At 35.9% G+C, this 17332-nt stretch overlaps 1 protein-coding gene across 1 annotated transcript in view; it reads right to left on the minus strand.

Moving 5' to 3' along the window:
• LMO7 (LIM domain 7) overlaps nucleotides 1-17332 on the minus strand; it is a 128429-nt gene that overhangs the window by 23278 nt on the left and 87819 nt on the right. Inside the window, 10 exon segments of the mRNA XM_032442945.1 lie at nucleotides 3091-3205; nucleotides 6293-6616; nucleotides 7223-7643; nucleotides 9182-9324; nucleotides 10340-10457; nucleotides 13038-13067; nucleotides 14536-15255; nucleotides 15719-15919; nucleotides 16124-16414; nucleotides 16745-17044. Coding sequence (XP_032298836.1) covers nucleotides 3091-3205; nucleotides 6293-6616; nucleotides 7223-7643; nucleotides 9182-9324; nucleotides 10340-10457; nucleotides 13038-13067; nucleotides 14536-15255; nucleotides 15719-15919; nucleotides 16124-16414; nucleotides 16745-17044 — 2663 coding nt within the window.

Genomic DNA, 17332 nt, shown 5'->3' on the forward strand with positions numbered 1-17332 from the left:
ATAGCTTTAAAGGTCCAAGTGAAGGAGATTTTAAAGACACTTCTGTAGATACTGCCACTTTCAGTGATGCTTACTAAACATTTGGAAATGCAACTCGTGTCGCAACTTAAGACAGGTAGTACCATACAGTTTGAACATGTAGATGAAATTTCATGCTCAAAGTATATGGAATGCTTCAGGCTCAGAATTGTTTTGTGGCAGAATAAGTGCTTGGAGCCAAAAAAAGGTGACCATTTAACTCAAATAGGTCAGCTGTGATGAGACCCTCAAAGCTGAGAAAAGTATCTCTAGGCTATAAATTGAGGCTTTCATAAAATATGCAAGTTAAAGATTTCACATTTCCTCCCATGCCACCAGAAAAAGTATATCCAAACTTAGATTCCCACACTGCCTTTATGATCTGTGAATGAAAGGGCTTCTTTAGGAGTGCAAAACCAAAGCACCCATACCGGGCTCCTGCTCTGATTTGCCATCCAGAGAAGCCTACAGATACTAGCTGGCTATTCAGGTGCCTAAAGCTGTATGATAACAACTTCCTCCCTCTGTCCAACTCCTCTAAAACTATAAAATTTATTGATAATTTCTTTTCTTATAAGGGTAAATAATTTAGTTTAGATTACAATAGTAATAATAGTAATACCAGAACTGTACAGCAGCTTTAAATCAATTTCCCTGAAAGCAGATTTTTCTTACTAGCCTTACTCATGGTAATAATAATAATAATAATATCCACAAATACTAAATACACACCATTTTCCACACATACTTATTTGTCTGTAACTTATTCCTGGCTGTTGTTACTACTACAGATAAATGCCAACTCATATTCTCATATATGCAAGAATACATAGGAAGCAGAGCAAATTTACTTCATCTTACGTGCCAGTGTTTAATGCAATCTCAAAAAACAATAGGAAATAGGGTGTGTAAAAGTGAAAGACCTGGAATAATAAAGATTACATGGCAGAGGGCAAGCTAGCAGAACATCAAGATTTAATGACTTTCTAGGGTTTCCTGTTTGTGTAATCTTTAGGATAAAGGCTGAAAATCTCTGTAAAAGACAACCAATTTTTTATATGTAAGTAAATGTGTCTAACTGGAACATGTTACAAATTTAACTCTTAATAAGCTTTCTGAGAAAACATATAGGAAGTTAATTTCACATGCCAAGTAGTTTTCTTAACAATTACTTGAAGGAAAAGCTTATGTTGAATGCAGAGTCATTATAAGCAATAAGATAAGTGTAGTTTATCACCAAAAGAAAATAATTTGGCTAGTTAGGATAACAAGTACATTAAAATAAAAAGAGGAAGTTTTCCCTGAAGTTATTTCTCTGCTTATAAAAAAGGTGACCAAGAGCAGCTGGCAAGCACTTGCAGGTCTAAATCACACTTGCTGAATCTGGGTGTCTTTAACAGCAAAATAACCAGATCTGTGAGTGACAACATAATGGTAAATGTTATCCACCTTGACTTTAATACAGTTTGTAACATGAGACATGGTATCCTGGTAACAAAGTTGGGACATTACAGTGTATGGGACTGAACAACCAGATGAGTGACGGTACAGAGAACCTAAGCAGTTTTCATCCTTCAAGAGTTTCAAACCCAATTGGGTAAGGCCCTGGACCATGATCTAAATTCAATCTTCATACTTTTTTGAATGAGAATAATTCTGGTTGGAAGGGACACCTTGGGAGACCACTTACAGCCTACGTCTAGAACTTATCCTTAGAAACAGGAAACACAATGGTCAGGAGCCCTCAGATGAAGTACATCTTACTCCTCAATGATCTGTCCATCTCTTTCATCTTTCCTTTAGGCAAAGACTCACACTGTTGTACTGCTTAAGGATACAATGTTAGTCAGTTATTGAGATTTTAAAAAATGCAGTCCACTAAAATTTCCTTATTTTAATCTATATAGTTTTCAACCTTACTTGTAAGAAAGGTAATACAGCATAAGCCAGGTAACAGTGTCAAGGCCCTCATCTTCCCCTTGCCTACAGATCCAAGCAATAGAGCTTTGTGAATGACAAGCAGGAACATTCAGTACCACCAGGTTTCTCATTTACAGCTTGCTGTGAATATAAACAGTCCTTTCCTCCCAGCAACAAAACTAAAACAAAATCCTAGCAGCAGGAAAAGCAAATGGAGAATTATTCTTCCTACAAAGCAATTATTAACAGATAAAATCTTCACAAGTGCCCAGCTCTAACGAGGAGAGGTCAGTAAGTTGACTTTTGAATGAAAATCAAGGGTGTTTAGTAAATACAGTTAAATTATATATTTTCTTTCATGGAAAACATAACAAGGGTTAACTGAATGGGAAACTGCCAGTTATTTCTCTTTTCTCAAGATGAACGTTTATCGTAAAGAAGGGTACAATTAATTATTGCCTAAGCATTACTAACAATGTTCAAGATCACTGTTCAGAAAGAAAAAAAATACAAAAAAAAAACCCCAAACCCAACAATGTAATTTTGTTGTGGTAGTTTTGTTTGTTTTATTCTTAAGAAAACCAAACTCTTCCTTAGCAGGAACCTTAAAAATAATAATAAATTGTTACATATGCTTCACTTCACACACACACAGACAAAAAAAACCCCAAACAACTCCATTCTGTCAATATTAGTACATTCACACGTGCACGCACACACACACACACAAACACCTACACTGAAAATAAATTTAGAAGTTGCAACAACCCTAAAATATTAGCTGTCTCCAAAATCCAATGTGACTAAGAGAGGTAAAATTAAAATAAAAATATTAACTTCCAGTCAAGTTACAATTCAATTGTTTTACAAATACACACAGAGGAAAACTTAAAATTAAGGTGAGAGGAGCCATTTATACCTTTTCTATATCATGAAAACATTCTTGATTGGGAAAATGCCTTTTATTATTATGACTTAAATCTATTTCAAGAGATGAGGGCTAACCAAAAAAAATTAGTAAACAAAATACTAACTTTCCAATTGTCTACCTGAGGTTTCTGAAACAGTTGTAGCATACAGTAAGTACATAGTTTAGAAGCCTTTACAAACTAAATACAAGAATGAAGTTTGTACAGTTAAATAGACATTTACCTTCTTCAACTGTCTGTACTAAGGCCCCTGAGGAAGTCCAATTTGTTGTGAACCCAAAGTTGTGACTGTAGCCAGGTCTCTGGTTCATACTGATTCTCAATTCACTGTACTGTTCCTGAAAAATAAAACATGACACTACAGTATCTGGTATCACAGGAATCTAAATGAGGGAAAGTTTATCCACCAAATAAGCAAGGCGACTCACAATGTGCACTTTAATCATCTATTATTAGCATCACTGACAAAGGAAACAGCATTGAACTCTGTTAAACAACTAGTTTGTTTTTATTTAAATAAGTCTTTTCAGTTTTCCTTTATATTATGTGTACACTTACTATAAACTTGCCATGCACTTCTCATTTCAAATGCTCCATAAAATGGTGCTACAAAACATTTCAAAATTTGAGCAAAAACATTTAAATGGGTCTCTATGAACCACATTGTAAATTTGCAAAATTCAGTGCTCCCTGACAGACCACCAGTAAAATAGGAGTGCGGAAAAACAAACAAACTCTTCTTATTTCTTATTGCATATGCTACAGAAACCATCATCAGTTTCCTCTAGGCTCAATTTACTTGGATGAACAATCTACTTTTTAATTTTGTTCCAAATGCTACTTGTTACCCATAGACTTTGTCATGGAGGACTTAGTAATCCCAAAGTTAGCTAAAATCCAGTTGTTCCCAATTTAGTGGAATTTCAAGATGCTTTCAAAACCAGAATGAAACCTGACAATTACGTTTTGAACTACAGAAATGTTTAACTTGGAATATATTTTGGAATACTTGCTTGCAGTCTCACAATGTATAATGAACATGCGGTGCATACATTAACATTTTAATGTGAATTCATTAAAAAACAATTAAAAGTACCCAAATGCATGCTATTCACTTCATTAAAATGAAATAGATACTGCTATAAAAGGAAAAAATATTTTAGACTTCTGTCAAACACAATAGATATATTCAAGTAACACATACACTAAGGAGACCCCCTACATGCTTATACATGAACATCTACATTTTAGTCGCATAGTGAACTAACCCCCTGAAAGGATGGGATTCATTTTCTCCAACTGCAAATATTTATAAGTCTAAGTTCCTACTCCATTACCCAAGGCTTCTCCATCGGTCAAAGGACAAAGAGGCCAGCTGGAGTCACAGGAGAGGAAGCAGCCAGGGGAGGCTGCTGAAGTGCTCAAGCAGAAGACAGCAGTATTTGAAGGCAGTAAACCTGAGGTTTATCCATGCATTACAGGTAAATTCATGCCAAACACCCCTCATCACAACCCAGGGTTGAAACTATCAAGTCATCGAATTACAGAATGGCTTGGGTTGAAAAAGACCACAAAAACCATCATGTTTCAACATGCCTGCTATGTGCAGGGTCCCCAGTCACCAAACCAGGCAGCCCAGAGGCACATCCAGCCTTGCCTTGACTGCCTCTAGGGATGAGGCATCAACAACTTCCCTGGGCAACCTGTTGCAATGTGTAACCACCCTCTGAGAGAAAAACTTCCTCCTAATATCTAACCTAAACCTCCCCTGTCTTAGTTTAAAACCATTCCCTCTTGTCCTATCACAAACAGATCCTAGCTTGCAAAAGCTTTCACACAGAAATAGACATTGTGTTTTATCTATTCATATCAACTTCTTAAGCAAGTATCACAACACATTCACAGGTATGCTACAAATAGGGCACATTGGGCTGGAGCATGTAGAAAGCTTCTGAATTTGAGTGTGTTCCTAGAAATAACAATGACTGTTCTTTTTATTTCCATCACCCCAATAAAGCCTTTTCAAACCTACCTTGTCAGAGGACTAATGCGACTTTGTATACTGAGCTTCATAATTTGGACAGGTCATCTCCAAAACACTTAGCACTCTACAAACCCGGTGTTACTGCCCTGATGCCTAGTGAACTACATCAGTTTCTCAGCTCTTGCAATGATTTACAAACACGCCAAACAAAGCTTGCAAGCTTGCATTCCTTAAGTTACAGCTTGTTTGAAGCACAACACAAGCAGCTTTTTTTTTTTTTTTTTTTTGTTAAACACATTCCTCATTTACAGACAGGACATTTAATATCTTTGTGATCAATTGCAGAGGAATATAAAAATAATGTAGTACAATTTGCTCTCATCTGAAGTGATTAAAAGAATCTACATCTAAGCTACGCTTTCACTGATTAGAATTGAATTTTCTCTACCTGTTTTTACTGCAATTAAAAACCAACCAAACAAAAAACAATCACAAACTCTTTCCTCATTCGTAAATCACAGTTTCAGAAAAGTATAACTTCATTGTGCTATTAAAGCATTCCTTTTTCCACAGGTGATTGAAAAAGATGATTCAAAATGACTGAATGTACAAGATGGTGTGGGAAGTAATTTCAGTGATCAGCATCCAAAGTTTTATCATCTCCACTAAAGCTACTGACAATTCACTTGTACAGCAACATCAGGAATATAAAGAACTCATCTTTCATTTGTCATTGGGTGTAAATTACATCAATACAGATTGCAGAAAGGTGGTGACAATTAAAGCTATTCCTGTTTATTTTCCAGTGTGAAATATGAGATCACTAGAAGTAGCATTGATATATATACACCAAAGCACTGAAAGAACCAGCTCCTGGATAAGCGTGTACAAAAGGTGGTGATTTCTGTTTAAATTCAGTGTGAATTAGAATAATTTTAAGTATACGACTGCAAAAACAAAAAAAGGCTCAAGTCACAACTGAAAATTAAAAAAAAAAAAAAATAACATTGTGATATTCATGTTTCAGGCAAGCCTTTGAAAAGCTGATCTTTATTTTTCCACCACCAGTTTGCTTAAAAGTGCAAATGAATGCTATAGCAGCTTAGACCATTCACCTAATTGACATACCTCATTGTGAGCACAATTATCTAATTGGGAAAGTGCCAGAAATCTTACAGTTATCAAACCAAATGTTTAGAATAACTATTTTTACTACTAATTTTATTTCTAAATAAAAGTATAGGACAGGTAAAAAGTAGGAAAAGAGCTCAAGAGAAGAACCAATTACGTGTTCTTCCTAAATTCTCTTTCCCATGAGAGAAATCAAATGGAATATTTTCTTCCCACTAAGGAATATTTGCATGAGATATCATTTATTTATTTAAACTCTGCTGCAGCATTCAGTTACACAAGTGACTGATTAAATGATTTCCACACTTACCAAGGATTTTGAATCGTCGTGTTCTGACAGACTCGCATTTTCTGCAGAAGATGCAAGTGAAAAAGAATCAGGAGGAGAACAATATTCTGGTTTAAGAATACTATCTCCAGCATCTTGGTCTTGTGATTTTACAGGTAATGACAAACTAGGAGTAGGTGCTGACTTAACACTTTCTTTTTCCTCTTCTTCCTCCTCACCTCTCCTTCTGAGTACACTGGTGGAGAGAGAGTATGTAGAGTCTGGTAGTGAAAACATGCTGCTGCTTAAATTTTGAGTTCCTTTAGCTTTATCCACTTCTCCATTGTATTTCTGAGCATCATCCATCTAGAACAAAAATAGTAAAATGGTAAAAACAGTTTTTGAAAGTCCTTAACAGTTCAGCAGTCAGTATTTAACAAAATGCTCTTCTCCCCTTCATGCAGCTTCTAGTCACTACACGCAGTAATGTACCCACTACTAATTACCCACATTTTAAGTAATAACTTAATAACATCAGAACAATTTCTGTGTCTCAGTACTTTACTGAGCAGGCAAATTCTAGGCTGTAGTAAAGCTTCAGTTTTCAAAGTCAGTAGAGCAGAAGAAATTTGGTTCACATGAAAATTTTAATTTAACGTAACTGTTAAAGACATTTCACACAATTACATCAGACAATGGTTTTCTGATAAGGAACAATAAGCAGATTTGTTAAAAGTAACTAAAAGACTATTCTAGCAAATATATTTTTAGACATCTAGAAAACTTTAAATACAGAAAAACAAGTAAACATCTAACACAAGGACAGAATTTCCTGCTCTGTTAATACAGCCTTTGACAACAAGCAGTAGTGCTTTTTGTCATGTTTTTAAGGAGATCATTACATTCTACTGTTCAGTCAGCTATCTAAGACACTCAACATTTACAAATTTCAGGAACTAAAGAGAATTTTACCGTGAGCGACCGTGGAAGTGAGGAGATTCCTCTGGAGTGGACACCAAAAGGTCTTGGTGTAACCACAGATGTTAATCTGGAGGTGTCAGTTTTCTGGTAACTTCTAGGGAGAGAAGCTGAAACCTGAGCTGACCCAGTTTGAGCATTCACTGAGTAGCGTGTAGACAAAAGAGGCAAGGTCTGCTCTTCTGCCAGGCTCTTTGAGACAGCAGGAGCTTCACGTGTGGCAGAGATCTCTGGCTTGGGTAGATTCTCCTTGCTCCTCTGAGCAGCATACTGGCTTTTGCTATCCTTAGTGCTGTAGGAGGTTTCTTCCTCAAACGAGTAATCTTTCACTGTTGATCGTGTGGTAGGTGCTTTTTCTTCAGTAAACACATCATCAGTCAGAGAATATGCCCATCTGCCATCATATTTTTGTTCCCTGCAAGACAGAGCTCATTAAAATACCAAAGCAAACTGATAGACAGGTAGGACCTAAGGCTGACATCTAGACTACTACTAGAGCATAGGACAGGAGCAACAGCACCTGAGGAAATGGCCACAAGTTGTATCAGATGAGGTTTAGACTGAACATAAGAAGGAACTTTTTCTCTCAGACAGTGGTCAGGCACAGGAATGGCTGCCTAGGGAGGTGGTGGAGTCGCCATCCCTGGCAGTGTTCAAGAGGCATCTGGACAGGGAGCTAGGAGATATGGTTTAGTGGTTTTCTGTAGGTATGGTAAAGGGAGGATGGTTGGACTAGATGATCTTGTAGGTTCTTTCCAATCTTGTGATTCTATAATTCTATAAACTGAAAAACACATCTCTGATAAATTGAAATGAATAGCATTATTTTAAAATATTAATTCCTTAAAATGCTTTGAATTCATTTCTTCACCTACACCCACATATTTTTCAACACTTCCATAATACTCAGGCATATTACTGTCAGACCAGAAGGTTGTCACCAAGACAGCAATATCTTTGCAATAAATAAATAAATAAATAAATAAAGCTATTCATTTTGCATATCCTCAGAAATTCTGATTTTACTGAGAAAAGAACATAGAGAAGTCCACCCTGAACCGCATACATACTTCTGTTGGTGTGTCTACTCTCTGAAAATGCTATACTGTCTTTCAGATAACAAATTACAGGGTGTTTTTATTTATGTATGTCTTTGCTGTTCGTTCTCTTGTCAATAAAGAACAATAAAAAGAATAATCTTTACCATGCAATTTTCAATTTCAAGATGCTGGCAATATTGGACATTCAATACAATTTGAACCCATATTTTCCTTCAAGAGACTATAGTTGCTGTCCTCATAAATAAATCCAAATATTATTTTACTATTTACTTAAGCTTTCTTTATAAACGTACACCATGTGCATATTTCCTTCACCTCAGCTATTCATTCACTTAAAAACAAAACAAAACCTCAGATTTAGTACTCTAACACTCAATCTGCACTTTTCTCTCTTCAGAGAGTCTTGTTCTGTAAAAACGTAGAGGAACAATTGGGAACAAAGAGGAAATTGAGTAAAGAAGTTCGCAGTTCTGTGAAATTCATAACAGCTCTGACTATGTTTATCTGCTGTTACAAAGAGAATGGCAAATAGAATGTTAGAGGAAAGAGAAATAAGCTAACCCAAAAATAAAAAGGCAATTAACTAGTTTATTTTTCTATTGTTTTAAGCTCCTTAAAGCGGAGATAAATACTGACTCGACTGCACATTCATTCTTAGCTGGAATAAAGAATCAGTTATAGAGTAGAAATGTTTAACATTCTATGAAAATAATGTGTTAGGAGACCATATTTTCCTGTTCAATTGCTTAGATTTTTACACTATAATTTGGAACTAAAATTGTTGAGATTTCTGAAGCATCGATTGCAACTTGCAAGTAAAAACCATTCAAGAATTAAAAGGAAAATAAAAGATTTAAGTTCTACAATTTAGTACTCCCATTAGTGTCATTACCTTTCCTGCTGCATTTCTTTCAGTGGCTTGCTACTCCTATCAGAAACTTCAGAGGCTCTCCTTTCTATTTCTTCTCTTTCTTCCTTTTTCTTTTGCAATTCTGAAGTGAAGCTCTTTCTACGATTCTTCCATTTTGCTAAATCCTACAGGAGTCACACAAGAGTATAGAATCAGATTTTCTCAAGATCTTGCAAGTCTACAGAAACATCCTATGACATGCTATCTGGTGCCCCAATTTTACTTGCACGTCTGTATCAAGGCCATTTTTTTTCATGTGCTTCCCCCCTAATTGAAAAGCGTACTTTTTTCCCCTTGACATTTTCAGTTTTGCTCTAAAATACTTCGCACAATTACACATAATTGAAAACAAATATGATAGCATGTGAATTTATTTGTAGTCTTTGGATAAGGGGATTTTATTATTTTTTTTTATTACTTAGTTTTCAAATTGCTAGTATGTTACCCTGATACATTAGCTTGAGAATAAACACATCTTAAATTCCAAATTGAAAACAAACAAACAAAAAAATCCATAGATTTAGATATACTATGTCTGTGAAACCACAATGTGAACTGGCAATCTTTCCCATGAAATACCAGAGCTGGTTAAGGAAGTACTGAATTCTGGAACTGAGATGCACTAAACAAACTGCTATGAAATGCTTTCTTGATGTTCTGTTTTTGATTTCAACCTCTAATTGGTAATCACTAGCAATCACAGGTCTCAATTAAAAATAAAAAGGTCTTCATATTACCTTACGATGCTGTGTAACGTAATCATGCCAGTTTATAAGCTAAATTTAAGACAGAATTATTGAGGGATAGGAGCCTCAAGAATTTGCTCAAGGAAATACTATTTCCTTCCTTTCCCTAAGGATCAAATACTCAGACATTCCAAGCATTTCACAAAGGAAAAAAAAAAAAAAAAAAGGCATACAGCACATGAAACCATGTCCTAAATTTTATGTCAGCAGGAATCAAGCCCAAAGGCTTTACTGTGATATCACAGTATATACAAATCAGATCAGATTGTTGCATGAAACGCACAACCACATGAGTTACCATACATGCCACAACCAGTTTTGTGGGGGTATTGAACATTGACAGCACCCAGCCCCTTGGCAGGACACATCAGGAAGAGTGAAAACTAATATTTACTTCTTGCCACTTTAGATCTTGTTCTTGCAGCTGTTCTTTTATCTTTTGTAGCTCTTCATAACGAATTTTGCGCAATGACTGCTGCTCCTCTGCACTGACATCATTCAAAGATTTACTCCTAGAAATCAAAAAGTAAAAAGAATATTCAACTTCATAACATCTGAGCTACAGTTTATGCAAGTGAAACCTTCAAGAGAGGGAGATTTATGTTAGTACAACAGAGCATTCCTAAGTGTTATTTTAAAGAGAGCAGGAAATAAACAGACAGCTGAATGAGCAAGACTGGGTTGGGACCTAACACCAGCACTGAGGTCAGTAATTGCGTATTTGAGCAAATAAATTCAGATTAAGGGAATAATCCTCATACCTACTACTAATTCTTAAACTTGTTACTCTGCTGACCTTGCTAGTCTCTTTTGCCTAAATGCTTTCCCAACTCCCCAAAGCCAAACTCCCATTATTTCACTTTTCTTCTACAACAACAGCCTCTCAATCTTCTCCCATTCTTTCATTTCTTAGAATAATTGCAAAATCAGGTCAGTTATTGATGCACATGGCTAAAAGAGAAAAGTGATTTACTGTTAAGCATTCATATCAATCATGTTACAGGCCCCACTAGCATGTATCACTTCTTCTCAAAACCCTTTGGTACTTCCAGTCTAAGTCAGGAAAATCTGCAGTCATCACCTCAATAATTTCTTGACACGCGTAAGAATTTTCCCCCACAAACTCCTACTTACTAGGTTCACTGTAACCTCAATTTCTCAAAACTCACTTCCTCCCCAATACACCTGACTTCCAGCCTTTGCTGTTTTCTCTCTTGTTCATTTATTTAAGAATAACAGATCTTTTTGTTTAAGTGTAAGACAAGACTCCTACTCATGTTTGACCTCAAATCTGTGAGACATAAATTAACATGTACATGCTTTGTCACAAGGTTCTGTGCTATAATACAAAAGGAAAGCTAGGCTTCTGATTATTATTATTATTATTATTATTCCGCAAAACATGTTCATTTGTATTTATCTGGACAAAAATGAAGTGATGGAAAAATATTAGAATAAGTTCTAATACAATTCAAAACTGCAGCACTTCTTTATCATGACAGAAAAGCAAGTTAAAACAAAGTGACTCAGAACAGGGCCTTACTCCAGTGTCCTACATACCAAGAGTGCTCTGAACTAACAAACCAGTCTCTTTCACTTCCTCCCAGGAGACCCAACTTACTTATATTCATAACATAAGACTTCAGACTTCGTCCCTGGAAAAAAAGTCTAGGGTATTAATTCACTATCCCCATTTGTTTGTTTATTTTCTGAATGAGAAGAGTGCCAAATTCAGCAAAAATCCTAAGGTCATTTTTGAAGAAACTTTATTTTGCAGTTCTCTTTCACAGTTAAGTTACATCACATATAGAAATGGTTTGGTGTAAGCATTTACACCATCCCAAATTCACTAAAGAAAATTTACATGACAAGGATTTCCTTTTATTTTTAACTCAAGTTTCTATACCTGCACTTGAGTTTCTATACCCGCATGGAGTAAATTAGGAAAATCTAGAGCAAAATAAAATACAACCGAAGGGTATATTCATATATTTATACTTATGAACTAATGTACGTTTGTTTCTAGTTCAAAGATTTAACTAGTAACTGGGTCTCCCTTCACTGACATCTAACTTCTTCACATTTTGTTTCTCCTGGCAGCATGTAGTCATTACCAGGTTTCACCTTTGGGTGGAGGAAAAAACAAAAAAAAACAAAAAAAAAAAAAAGTACAGATGAATAAACACACAAACTTACTTTTTCTTTTCTTTTCAGAAAACACTGAACACCACACTTAAGTAAATACTTCACATGCCACCGCACATGTAAACGGTAGCCACAGTAAGCTATAAACATGGTTACATAAGTTATCATAACTTAACATGCCATTAACCAATCAGTTCACCACTAATTTCAAGTCTAAAAAATAACCATAAAATATTCAGAAAGCCCACCACTGTTATTAAAAAATTCAAACAGATAACCCTGAGAATACTCTTTTCACATTATTTATCTGTTTATTTTCTTTGGTTCAACTGCTACATTGCCAGAGCAAATTATTTAGGTAAAATAATTCTCAAGTCTTATTAGAGCTGGTATTACCATCACAGCCAAAATGTGCAATACGAAGTAATAAACAGCAGGTCAAATGATTTCAATGCTCATTTAGACTATCAATCAAATGTATTAACTTGTAACTTTTATTCTGGGAATCATTTGATGTTATATTGCAACCTATTTCAAAACGAGAGATTTTTCAGTCATTCCCATGATACATGTGTGGGTCATTAGCTACTTTCGGGATTCTAACTGTTCAGTCTTTGAAATGAAATATTTACTAATATTGCTTTGCATTACCTGAATGCTTTAGGGCCCAATTTAAATATAGAACAGCATGTACTTTAAATGGAATAAAATATCAGAGCTATTTTCCAAATGCCTGATAACGATAACTAATCTAATTCTAGATGTCTGAGGACTTTTACCAGATGCATAGCTTTTAGTCTTATATTTGTTATGTAAATTGCTCAAGCACAGAACAAAGCAGCATGCACAAGATGCTTTGAGCACAAGTTTTTAGCTACTGTGCATGCATGCAAATTTAAACAAGAGGCAAAAATAGTGTCATGATCTTCAAGCTTTTATGAACTTACCCTTGCTCATCAGAAAGCTTTTGAAACAGTCTGAGAAATTAGAAATCAAAAAAAAAGAAAGAAAAGATTCAGTGTTTTGTTTGATATTCATAACAACATTCATACGATCAGCAAACCAGCACCCTCACTAAGTGAAGGGGAAACCGTGAAAGCCTGAGGATCAGCCAGCATGGAGTAGCACATTAGCGATCTCACACAAGTCAGAAGCACATCAAAACTGACAAAACAAGGCTGCAAGTTTCCAATGCTTCCAATTTAGAAATGCAGCATGAATAGAGCCTTGTTTTAATTCTGCATCACTTATTCCAGTGCTGCTAAACAGCATGGAAGATATTTTAAGAAATGAAAATTAAAGTCAACTTGAGTCCTAACAAGAAGCCTGGCTCACAAAAGCTGTTTCCTTGCTTTTTCAGCCATCTCTGATGCTAAATACAAGTTATATATGCAATGGATAAAATGTCCTATATATACTTTCATACATTAAGTGGAGAATCAAACACATATGGTGTGATTCAAGGATTTTTAGTATTCTTGAATGTGAGTATTCTACTGAATTAATGCTTAGAATGTGAAATTATTTCAAGTGTTTCAAAAATATTTCTCATTGAAGCCAGCACTTTGTTAACAGCATAAAGCTTAAAAATTAAGTACGATAACATCAAAATACCACTTGCAACACAGAAGTGTCTTAGCCACAAAGGAGGCGCAGCTGGTGGAACTGCAACTTGCAATGCCGTATTTTCAGAGCTAAGGAGACATTCAAACCCCTTCAGTCTCCCAAAATACAAAACTGAAGTTAGGTAGGAGTTTAAAAAAAGACTTCAGTCAGAGAAGAAAAATGGGGATATACCAAGAAATGATAAGGTGAAAGTACTAATTAGGACTATATAAGATATGAAAGCAGAGGAAAATATTGATAGAATAAATATGCAATCATAGAATTAAAAATTATATGGATGCACACCTTGCATGCACCGTGACTTTGGATGGGCAAAGGAATACTAGTACTTTTCCACCTATGGAATCATCTCCATACTGTAGTAAAGCATTTGATAAGCATTTTTAAACTCAGGTGCAAGCAATAATATCATTATGTTAATCTTCAGAGTTTGTCATGAAAGTATTCATGTGTTTCAGAAGTGATTTTCCCAATAATATTGGAAGAAAAAAAAAAAAAAAATCTACCCTCAATAGCTTTTTGAGTAATCAGTATTCCTGTTCAAGCATGGAAAGAAATCTATATAAAGCTGTGTATAAAAGAATTAGTGTGTATTTTCTCTGAAACTGCAGCATGAAACTATAAAAACCATCATATTTTTTGTTGAAAATATGGTATTGCAGTCATAAGCTTCTATTGAAAGCAAATACAAAGCTTGTCCGGGATGACACAAACAAACTGCAGATTCATACTCTATGAATGGCTTAGCACAAGATGATGCTTTTCTGAATGGTAACAGTTCAATTAACTCAAGCAAATCCGTGCAGGACACAACCTGACCTCTCCACCATCTGACGTTTCTTGTGTCTAACTTTGCTGGCCTCCCTGATTGCTTCCCACTTCTTCCAGTCTTCTTCACTGCATGGACCTGGGATAAAGTTTACTGGCTGCATGTTGCTTCCCACTTTCCAAGACTCAATCTTGCGTGTCAGCATATCGTCCCTCTTGTGGTGGGAAGACGGCGACAACACTCTACCGCTGCTTTTTCTTTCCTCAGGTGTTGCATTTTTTTCAAGTAAACACAGAAATTTGGACCGGATTTCTTCTGGAAGACTCCAAGGGTCAGGAAAGAGCGCAGGGTGGTATTTGTCTGGAGCACCTGATAAAGGCACCTCTTTTTTCTGAGAAAGAATCTTACGAAATATCATGTCATCTTTTTCCAAATCTGGTATCACAGGTTGGCCTTCCCGAGGTTGCAGAATTATTTCACCCTCTAGAGGAGGCTCCTGCTCAGAGAATTTTTTGAAATACTTGGGGTCCTGGAGAACAACATGATTCATATGGGAAGCCCCAGTTTTGCGAACAAACAAGTCATCGTTTTCTAGATCTGGGTATGGATATCCATTTTCAGTCTCTCCTTCATCATCACATCCTGGTATAAATGAAATATTTTTTCTACATTTTATGAGCCTAGGGCCAGAAGTAGGATCAATTTTGGTCTTCGTTTCAGAAGACAAGTAGTCAGAGTATTTTTGCAGGGCCTGAAGTAACAAAAACTGGCTGAAGCATATAAAACAAAAGGAAGGAAGTAAAATATCATTAACTAGCAAAAGACAAGCAGATCACAATGTATTGAGATATACATTTGTTTTAGACTTGCAGTATCCTGAGCAGTAAAATTATACCACTTGGCATTCACCACCAGTAACCAGAGCACAGTGCACATCAACCAGTGTAAAGGGTAACAAGACATACCGACTTTCCAATAAACAGCACACTTGCATGCTCACACATAAAGCCAGAAACCCTATACATCATGTTATCCTTTCACATTTGCAGTCTTCAGAAGATGACCAGCAACCTATGGCTATAGTAAATAACAAAACAAAACCACAACAAATGTAATAATAATTTAAAAAAGAAGCACAACAGCACAGGATGCAGTTTAATTTCATCTAGCTGCTGCATATCCAGACACTTTTTTTTGATGCAACAAGAGTAAAGCTCATGCAGTTGTATGAACCTGGGCTGGTCAGAAGCCTCCAAGATTTTTCCTTCTGTAATCTGTGACAGTGAGCTTCCCATATATTCAGCAGTTGGCTTGTAGTTTTGATCCCTTCTGCTACTGCCACTCCACTCAAAACTTGGTCTCGGCTGGTTAGCAACAATGGCAGAGCTTTGTTTGTAAGCAAAATCCATATCCTCAGAATCTGATTTCTTTATACTGTACCGCAGCACAAAAATAAGCAGAGGGAAAGAAAAAACAAAACAAAACAAAAAACAACAAAAAGTGTATGCATTTAGTAAAATGCATAGCATCAACAGTGCAACAGTGCAATATTGAATAATAATTATTTTCCTTAAAAAAAAAAAAAAAAAAAAAAGTTTTGCACACAACAGAGAAACAGGGGCATGCATAAAAACGCACCTGAACCCTTGAATCTCTTTATACCAGGGTTTGAAAGAGGATTTCCTGATTTTTTTCCATAGCAATTCTTCTTGTGGAGTCCAAAGCTTAGGAAGAAATTTGTCAAAAGGAACCACTGTATTTGATGCTGAAGAACTTAGCTTGCGAAAATAGAGATCATCTTTTTCAATGTTTGGGATGACTATTTCTTCTTCCTCATCCTCATCAAAATACCCAGATAATTCTGGAGAAATGTTAACTCCTGGTTTGTTTTCCACTTTAGTATCCAACTGCCTCTGTCTCTTCTGGTTACTGTTCAAAATACCCAATCAGTTAAGATATTTTAGGAGCAACTTCACAAAAAGAATGTAAAAAAAGGCAAAAACAAAAAAACATGCTTTTGGCTTAGGAGTTCAACCTTGTGAATGAAGCAAATTAGTTCTCAACTCCATCACTGCAGTACCAGAAACAAAAAAACGTTAAATTGTTATATTGACATCCTACCACACCTGACAAAAATTTGACAGAAAAGGCACAATAATTTATCACCTCTGTTAAAATGCTGATTAGAAGGCTAACTTTATTGAGTTATTGATGGACTGCAATAAAACAGTTACTCGATCTTGGATTAGTATCTCTGACCTCAGTGGTTCAAGCATTGCAGCTAGCGGACCAGCCGAATAATTTTCTTGTGAGCAAGATTTAGGAGAGTCATTGCGCAACACGAAATGATGTCCAGTTGCAGCAGAGCTTACAGGGCTCTTTTGGACTAGAAATCTACGTTTTGCTAAGTCATCCATAACCACGTCGGGCATCCTTCTTTCATCTTCTGAATCAGAGCCACTGTCATACTCATAGATCATCTGCAGGGAAGCTGGATTTGTAAGCCCACATTCTGCTCTGCTATTTTGGCAGGAAGCTATGGGATTCCTTTCACGTCCACTGAGGTTGACCAAAACAGGAACAAAATGAAGATAGTGAAGTCACGACAGTTATGATGAAAACCAAGAACTGCCCATTAATCTCAAGTGTGCACGCTAAGAAGTTAGACAAGAGAAATTCATCGCCACAGTTTGGAAAGCTTCGATGAGAAATTAAAGCTGTACATCTAGCTCATTCAGTACTTAAGATCATTCATATCCTTCGAGTCAAGTCTGACCAAAATCAACACAACTAGTCTTCTGTTTTTTGATTAAAGTAGAAGAAAGTCAAGCAGACAAAGAAAATAAG

This window comes from Coturnix japonica, chromosome 1 (genome assembly GCF_001577835.2).
Source record: "Coturnix japonica isolate 7356 chromosome 1, Coturnix japonica 2.1, whole genome shotgun sequence".
In the NCBI taxonomy this organism is placed as follows: Eukaryota; Metazoa; Chordata; class Aves; order Galliformes; family Phasianidae; genus Coturnix; species Coturnix japonica.